Genomic DNA, 9,309 nt, shown 5'->3' on the forward strand with positions numbered 1-9,309 from the left:
CTGGCACTAGAGAAGCCATGACCCAATTTCTATTTTTTATATAAATATAAATATGTATATGTCTATACTTGGGTAATCGCATAAAATTTAGACCACACATTACAACCTAGAAAATAAATTAAGAAGAAATTACTAATACAATTCTAGATGGAATGTAAACACATGCTCCCAATTCCCCACCCAACCTACCAGCATAGACAATGAGAGAATGCAAACTGAGAACTATTATGCTAGCCATGTTACCAAGTATGCCCAAGGAAGACAATGAAAAAGGTGAAAGCTCCCATTTCCTCTCAGAATCTCCCACCCAACCTACCTGCACAGACCAAATTTTTAAAAAAAATACACACATACAACTGGAACTGGAAGATAGAGATTCAATGGACGTTAAGCAAGAAAATATTGTTATATAATGACTAGCTAATTATTAGAAGTACCTACTGCTCTATGTCCAAGCCTTCTCAAATTTAATGGAAAAGTGAATCTATCATTGACATACTTGCCTACCATTCCAAAAAAAAATAAAAAAAATCATTGACATACTTACCTACAAATACTTACTAACAATAATATGAAGAACATGAAGAAAAAGCAGAAGTCGGCTCTAGAAGCTTCCACAACTGAAAATTCACAAATGCTTGATAGCTAATAAACAATGCAAAAGGTTACAGCACTTTATCTGAAACAAAGAGTAGCATGTTATGAGCTTGATGTCCAAAAGGCAATTAGTATTGCTTTCCCAAAACAAAACATATACAAAACATACCCAAAAAGACAATTATGCCGATGAAAAGATAAATAATAAGGCATTTGATCACACAAGCAAGTCAATCCGAGGTTCCACCGCATGCCCAAACCAAGAATTCTTATTCAAGGAACTTCCAAGCGGACAAGGAGGCAGCCACCACCATCTGTTCTCACTCATATCATACATAAGAACAAGAGATGACGTGCTTTTGCAGAAACAAAGCTTACCCTGACGATCGACAGTGATGAAATGGTTAAGGTTACCATGACTAAACTTACAGAACAAATGATCAGGCATTAAGCAAATCTGATCCCATCGCTTCTTGGAACTGTTAAGCTCCCAAATCCCAATCCTCTTCATAACCCCAAGCTCCTCTACACCCCCAACCAAAATCAACCTCTTATGATGGACCAAGATATGAGAAGAAACAAGTGACGGCATCGTGACCTCGACAATACTCCAAGTACCATTTGTTAAATCAAATGCCAAAAGATTATCAGGACCATGACTCAAGCAAAACAAAAACCCATCCAAATAAACAGCTTTCCCCAACATCGCAAACCGCCCGTCAAGCTCACCCTTTGCCTCCCAACAATTAGTTTCTGAATCATAAACCTGCGAATAAACCCTATCCGCGGTACTCACCGCTACAATCTTGTAGGATGAATTCGAATTGCCCTCGATCATGGCAATGGCATAAGGCCAAAGCAAAGGCATCATTGGGGGAATAATTCTATAACTTTTTGTGAAGAGATTTGAAACTACAATAGACCCTTTTCGATCTTCAGCCAAAACTAGACCCCCATCAGAAATTAGGGCACGCCGGAGCTTACAACAAGTGCTAGGGCAAGATGATGAAATATGTGACAGAGAAATCAAAACCCATTTGTTTTCCATTGGATTATAAGCAGCAGCAATGCTTCTATGGATGAAATCAGCAAAAAGAACAAAATAAAGATCACGGTGGCTTACACTTGTATAAGCTTTTAGAAAGGGCTTGGATTGAATGATGGAATTCCATGTTTTGCAGACTATTTTCATCCTAACCAAGGTTGATATTGGCAGCCATGAGAGGATGTTTTCCCATATGTGATTTGGAAGAAGCTCACATGCAAAAATTGAGTCTGATGACTCTGATTCCTCTCTTCCGAGAATTTCTTTTTCCATTGGAGACTCAATTTTCAAAGAATCTTCAACCTTTTGATGTTTGGAGAAAAACCCAGATGAGAAATCAATGAGATAATTTAGTGAGTGAAGGGTTTTTCAAGAATACAGATGGGGTTTTGTAGGAAACAAATTTTTTTTTTTTTTTCTAGGGTTCCTCTTTTACTCAATCCTTATTTCGTCAACGGCTCGTTTCCTTGAATCTTGTCATGTCTGAACTCTGAAGACGATCCCATATGGCACACCGCATACCTGATCAAAACATGAGGTGTAAAATGGTACACCGCATACCGGACCCCACCCGTACGGGCCGGGTGGACCCGCAGGTCACTCAGTTTTTTTTTTTTGGTTGTTTTTGTTCGCTCACTATAATAGGACAATCCTGTCCATGTGATGTCAAGGTGGCAAACGGAACTGCACGGCACGATTTGGTCACGGGCCGTACCGTGCCGACAAGCCAAAGGGTGGGGGTTTAGGCACGGCACGGCCCACTCATGGCGGTTATTTTTTTTCAAACAAGTGCGTTCTGGGAATTCAGAGAAAATTCTTGGAATTCCGAGAATATGTTTTTTTCTACTGGAATTTTTTTCGGAATTCCGAAAATGCACTTGTTGAAAAAAAATTAAATTTTTTTGCATGTTATCTATGAAAGTAATTTAAAAACAAAGATCGATTGTGCTTGGAATATTTATCCAGGAACCCGGGCGGCACCTTAAAATTTTATTAATATAGAAAATTATTAGATGAGGACATAGAACCTTGCCTCTAACCCACCAACATACAAGAAAAAAAGAAAAAAAATGAAGTACATATACATTGTGAAGTACAAGTAGAAATTAACGACTTAAAAATTTGAATCCTCATATTTCTTCGGGTGAGTCGGTTGAGTCATCTTCTCTTCTGTCTTGTGCTCTATCATCTGCATCAAACTAGTCCTTGAGGCACACACATACCTCTACTGTTTTTGTGACATTCTGCTCCGTGTGTCATCTAAGACCCTGTTACCTGCACTAAAAGCAGACTCTGATGATATTGTGGACACCTGAGGGGTTAGTAGATCACGTGCCATGGCGAATAGTATTTGATAACTTTTTTCATGTTCTTTCCAACTTGATCCTTGAGTGTATTATTGTACTTAAAAAATATAGAGGAGGAATTTTTTGAAAATATTTTCTAAATTTATCCTTCATTCTATGAAGTAGACTTCTATTTTTCAATTTCGATCTATCGTTTTTAAAACAAATAGTAATTTTATATATTTGACCCAAAATAAATTGTGGGGTTGGATAGTAAACACCGGAAAGAATATTAGTTGCATTTAAAAATACTTCTAATAAATATGCAATAATTTCACAACTATTCCAATATTCTAGAGATATAGTATGATTGCAAGGCGGAGGCATATGTTCTTGGCAAAATGTTGTAATTATAGTTTTGAACTCAAATGATGCTTTTAACATTTTATAAGTTGAATTCCACCTAGTTTTAATATCTACGGGGATTTTTTTATAGTTTTTTTCAAAAATTTTACATAAAGCTTTAAATTCTTGTCTTCTATGTCCTGAAAACTGAATAAATTGAAGACAATTCTTAATAATCTCTATCTGTGGTGCAATTTCCAATAAACCATCTTGTACAATTAAATTTAAAATATGGCATGCACATCTAATATGAAATAGTTGTCCATTTAAAATAGGTTTCAATTGAGATTTTAATAACTCTATTGATTCAGTATTATTACTAGCATTATCGAAGCTAATAGAAAAAAATTTATTTTGAATTTTAAAATCGTGAACAGTAGATACTATAGATTTTGATATAGAATGACCATTATGCGGGAATTCTAATTGAGTAAAACTAAGTATTCTTTTTTCTAACATCCAGTTCGAATTAATATAATGTCCTGTTACACAAATATAGCATTCATTTTGTTTACTAGTCCAAATATCGGAAGTAAGTGCAATTTTTCCATTAAAATTTTCAAAACTTGAATCAATTGTTCTTTGCTTTCAATAAATAATTTAAAGGAATCTGATTTTATAGTATTTCTAGTCACTTTTTTAAAACAGGACTTAGAGCTTTTTGAATATATTTTTCAAATCTTTTACTTTCGACCATAATAAATGGTTGCTCATCTTGTATGATGTATGATGCTAGTTCTCTTATATTCCTATCTTGAGAATAAGAAAAAGTTCCTAATGAACTAGAAGTGAGGCTTAATTGGGTTTGTTTAGGGTCTAACGACCCATGCTTTGCACTACAAACAATGGAGTGCCTTGCCAATTGCCCTCTTACAACTAAAATCTTTTTTACATAATTTACAAATAGCCTTTTGTTCTAAAACTCCCTTAGAATCCTTCTTTTCTTCAATGGTAAAGAACTTCCATACTTGTGAAATCCTACCTCTAGAGGTTTTAGTACTAGGAGCTTGACTTCCACTAGTATTACAAGGTCCTTCGGTAGGTTCAGGAGCAATTGGATATTCGGATTCTGGAGTATATGTATCATCATTACAAGGTTCTACACAAGCCTCCAGTAATTCATCATTTCCCATGATTTCATTTGGTTGAAAATAGTGGTCACTTGAACCGGCAATTTTAAAAAAATTACAAAGATGGGCTATAAGGAAATTTTAAAACATAAATTCTAAATGCCTCAACTTTGCTTGAATCGCCCACGGAGTTGTTAAGCGCCTTCTTGAATACTAATTATCGCAAGTTGTTAAGCACCTCCTTAATCCCTTCTTCTTAATTGTTAATCGAAGTGGGTAACGGAGAGAAGGATTAGAGAGAGTAATAAGAGAGAAGGATTAATGAATTGGATGTAATAAGAGAATTTGATGTAATTAGAGATAAGATTAGAGAGAGTAATATGAAAGAGAGAGCAATAAGAGTAAGAGTAATAAGAAAGTAATAAGAGAGTAATTGAGGGTGAGAAATGAAGTGAGGGGGAGTGATATTTATAAGACTTGTAATATAATGACTTACCAAAATACCCCAAAAATATAGTTGTTGGGCGGGGTTATTTTCGTAAAAACATGTGTAATCCCTAAAGTATCTCCAAATATAGTTGTTGGGGGGGGTTATTTTGGTAAAAACATGTGTAATCCCTAAAGTACCACCAAATATAGTTGTTGGGGGGTTATTTTAGTAAAAACATGTGTAATCCCTAAGGTACCCCGAAAATATAGTTGTTGAGAATGGTATTTTTGGAACACAAGAAATTACCTAATGTAATTTTCGAAATTACCCCTCTCACTAGCCGTTTTTTCTAACTTTAAGGGGTATTTTTGAGAAAACACAAATTTTTAAAAAAAAACACAAAAAAAACAAAGGTAAAATCGCCAGTGGGCCGTGCCGTTCCCCGGGCCGTGTCGTGCCGTGCCGCGAGCCATGCCGGTCGTGCCGGCGGACCGGCAAGCCTAGCCCGGCACGGCCCAATTGCCACCTTGAAATTGTGATGGTCATAACGTAAATAGGTTGTGCCCAAAAAATCATTTCCATAGGATGATCCTAGCCCTCTGATCTATGGAGGAATTGAATATTATTATTATTATTATTATTTAATGAAATCTCTATAGATTGGGGGGCTAGGATCATCCTATGGAAATGATTTTTGGAGCACAACCTATTTACGTTGTGTTCAATCACATGGACTGTTTAGATCATCCTATGATGTGGTCCGTACAGTATTTTCTGAAAAATACGGGACTATAAAATATCGATCATTTGGGTTTTTAAAGGCACACCAGGGGGTCCACCCGGTCCGGCCCAGTTTTGACAGGACCCGTATGGGCCGGCTAAAAATTCAACGGGTCACTAATTTAGTGACCTAGACCTGCAGATTACAGGCGGGCCGGGTGGACACGCAAGTCTAGGTCACTTTTTGCCGGGAGAGCTTTTGTGACAACACGATGTCCACTATCAGCCTAAGGAGCATTGTATATGCCCATGAAAGCAGCCATGACTAGGGCCCACTAGTATTAACATAACGGAAAGGGAAATATATATTAGCCCCTTTTTTTCTTTGACAGTCCCTTCTAGTAGGGGTGTTCGTTCGGTTATAACCGAACCGAATAGACTGAAATTTGATAACCGAAATAATTTCGATTATCAAATTTCAATAACCAAAACCGAACCGATTAAAAATTCGGTTATTAACCGAATAACCGAATAGTGGGAGAAAAAGAGGAAAAAAAGCAAAATCTCGGTTTGGATCGGAGGGCTAGGATCATCCTATCGAAATGAGTTTTTGAGCACAACCTAATTAAGTTGTAATCAATCAAATGGACAGTTTTGATCATCCTACGGAGTGCCCATATAGCACTTTTTTTGGAAAAATAATGGTTTTTATCCATAATTTCGGTTATTCGGTTAACCAATTTTTTTTTTGAGATAACCGAACCTGAACCCGAATAACCGAATTTCCAAAAGAAAAAAAAAAAAACCGAAACCAAATAGGAAAGGAAAAAAACCGAACCGAACTGACTAAACCAATTCGGTTCGGTTCGGATCGGATCGGTTATTCGGTTATAACCGAATAATGAACACCCCTGCCTTCTAGAGTAAAACAGTAGTCATAAATACACTAGAGGGGGCTGTCCCAAGTAAAAAAAAGGGTCGAATATATAACTTCTAAAAAGACAAATTTCTAAAAGAAACTTATTGGGCCTTTCTTATTCATCTGAATGGGACCAAGACCATGTGGGTCTTCTCATGATGTTATATAAGAATCGAATTGTATTGATTTCACGTACACATCTCTTGTAGGACCCAAAAATACACATTAACACCGATCCCAATAGTAAATTTGCCTGAATGTTTTTTTTGGTGGGTAAACTGTGGTTAGGCAGATCCCGACCAGATATCATTGATAAAAATAGAAGATACAAAATTATGGGGGCTCGAAAGCCAACAAGAAGGGATCAAGCTCCCAAAAGCAAGATTCACACCAACAAGGTGGACATAACACTAAGAAAAATAAGTGGCCTTAGGACAGACTCAAAACAGCTACAACCGAGGATAGCTAAAACCAGATGCATCGAGATTAACAATTTCTTCAAGCTCGGGGGGCATGTGGAACCAGGGATGTCATCTCCTTCATAGCTGCAATCTGGCTTAGAGAGGAAATCAGCCGCAGAGTTAGCTTCCCTCCAAACATGGGATTTATCCCACTGGTGCAAGGGAGATAGAGCCTCTCGAATATCTGCCACTACCGGGATAGCTTTCCAAGGGCAGGCCCAAATCTTTTTAATGACATTCACAGCTGTGAGAGAGTCAGATTCAATCCAAATACGAAGGATGTTTTTGGACTTAGCCAGTCTGATCCCATGGAGGATCGCCTTCAATTCAAGAATGTGAATCTCTTCGCAAGCATGCCGAATGGAGAACATATGGAGCACCTTACCAGCAGAGTCGTGAGCTAAGCCACCCAGCCCAGCACTCCCATTCTGAACAGCAGCATCCGTATTAACCTTAATGATCGGCGGAGTAGGTTTAATCCAAGAGCAAAACTGATCCACTCTGATCGATTTAAAGCAAACCAACCTGAAATTTTCAGCTATCTTCATATTCTTTTGATTCATGGAATCCTCCAGTCGAAGGAAGGTCATTCGCGATCGGATTATGTCGAGGATGCTGTGCAATATCTGCTGCTTGTGCCGAGCATTCTTTCCATGATACCTGCTATTCCTCTCCTCCCATATTTTATACAAAGTAGCACAGAAACCAATCCTGATTAGCGTAGAAGCTTGCCCCTTGCCTCTGAAGTGTCCTCGGACCCACTCTTCCTCCCCAAATAACGATTTTAGAGGCCTCCTCCTATGGCCACATCTCTAGAGAATGGATCTCCAGATCGAGGTCGAATACGAACATTAAAAGAACAAATGATTAACTAACTCCGATTCAGCATTGCATAGGAAGCATCTCAGATCCCTGTCAGCTCCCAGAAAATGTAGCCTGTCTCTAGTGCTTACCCGGTTGTTAAGAGCTTGCCAAGTGATAAGACTGTGCCTAGGAATTTGCCTAAATGTTTATCATAAAAAAGTGAACAAATTTGGCCCTCACATTAGACACAATGGGTTTTTGAAAGCATTTTCTTACGAAAAAAGATTATAAGTAATGCCTTGTGAATAGCAACCTGTGATTTTAGAAATTTTGTTTGGACTAGGAAACTGGTTGTTAATTTGAGTAAGAAGTTTGATTTGGAGACAACATCGGTTATTGTTTTCTATCTTTCCACTTCTAGCGGGAGTCCTAGCTAGGGTCTCCTCTCTCTCTCTCTCTCTCTCTCTCTCTCTCTCTCTCTCTCTCTCTCTCTCTCTCTCATTGTTTAAAAATACGGATGTGACGCAGAACGCTCTCTCTCTCTCTCTCTATTTAAAAATATAGATGTGACGCAGAACACACTCAAGAAAAATCCTTGTCGACTCGGCAGGGACGTGGCAAGAACGCGATTGATGCGGTGACTCGTCATAATTTGGAAAAGTCAAAGGAGTTTATTGACTTTGTAGGGCAAAACGCGGATTACGGATGTAGTGCAACGCGGTATGCGGCCAAGGTAAAACGGAGTCGACTCAGGCGAGTTCCTTGTCGAGTCAAGGAGTTTTTAAACACTGGTTTTTCCCACCACTACTGTGAGTGTTAATTCTAGTGTGATCTTCCCTTCAAAAGTGATTCCTACTGGTAACCTATACAAATATAGGAATTCAATAAACTTTAGCAAAAGCTAGAGAAGCAGAAGAAAGAAAAAACTATGGAATTTTCTTCTTCAGATAAGATGGATTCCGAAGAAGAGGCGAGGCCGGAGACTAGTGCTTCATCCTTGTATTATTGCCCGGGTCTCATAACAGAAATCCTAGCTTGCTTGCCACTGAAATCTCTTTTCAAATTTAAGTGCGTTTCTAAAAAGTTTCATGACTTGATAACTGCTCCCAACTTCGCTCAAGTGTGTTCCAAGCATCGAAGGTCCCATGTTGATGGGTTTTTCTACAACGGATATCGTGGCTATATTTGGCCACGGATTCACAACAATGATGAGAATAACAACAATGAGGATGGCGAAGAGGAACAGAACCTGATACCAGGCAATGATCAGAATGAAAACAATGAGAATGGTGAAGAGGAACAGAACCCGATACCCAACGATGATCATATTGACAACAATGAGGACGGTGAAGAGGAACGGAATTCGATACCTAACGATGATCATAATGACAGCAATGAGGACGATGAAGAGGAACAGAACCCGATACCTAACGATGATCATAATGACGACAATGAGAACGGTGAAGAGGAATGGAATCCGATGACTGACAAAGATGACTGACAAAATTGAGGAGGGTGAAGAGGAACAGAACCTGATTCCTATCTTCAGCCACATGGACTATGAACAGAACC

The 9,309-nt window shown here is 38.3% G+C and overlaps 2 protein-coding genes across 2 annotated transcripts; both read right to left on the bottom strand.

Moving 5' to 3' along the window:
- Positions 1–612: 612 nt before the first annotated feature.
- LOC143888298 (F-box/kelch-repeat protein At5g15710-like) lies at positions 613–2,149 on the bottom strand. Its single transcript, XM_077392674.1, has 2 exons — positions 767–2,149; positions 613–679 (listed from the first exon to the last, which is right to left on the bottom strand). The coding sequence occupies exon 1, from the start codon at positions 1,913–1,915 to the stop codon at positions 815–817; it is 1,101 nt and encodes a 366-aa protein (XP_077248789.1). The 5' UTR covers positions 1,916–2,149; the 3' UTR covers positions 613–679; positions 767–814.
- Positions 2,150–6,857: 4,708 nt separating this feature from the next.
- On the bottom strand, positions 6,858–7,523 carry LOC143888834 (uncharacterized). The gene has a single exon (XM_077393230.1). It carries the CDS (start codon positions 7,521–7,523, stop codon positions 6,858–6,860), a length of 666 nt encoding a protein of 221 aa, XP_077249345.1.
- Positions 7,524–9,309: the final 1,786 nt, after the last annotated feature.

The sequence above is a fragment of the Tasmannia lanceolata genome, unplaced genomic scaffold, assembly GCF_043159265.1.
Source record: "Tasmannia lanceolata isolate RefF3 unplaced genomic scaffold, GAP_Taslan_0.1 ptg000012l, whole genome shotgun sequence".
NCBI classification, from domain to species: domain Eukaryota; kingdom Viridiplantae; phylum Streptophyta; class Magnoliopsida; order Canellales; family Winteraceae; genus Tasmannia; species Tasmannia lanceolata.

Excerpts from the sequence above, each read along its gene's own strand:
- LOC143888834 (XM_077393230.1), bottom strand. The coding sequence starts at position 7,523 with ATGACCTTCCTTCGACTGGAGGATTCCATGAATCAAAAGAATATGAAG.
- LOC143888298 (XM_077392674.1), bottom strand. The coding sequence starts at position 1,915 with ATGGAAAAAGAAATTCTCGGAAGAGAGGAATCAGAGTCATCAGACTCA.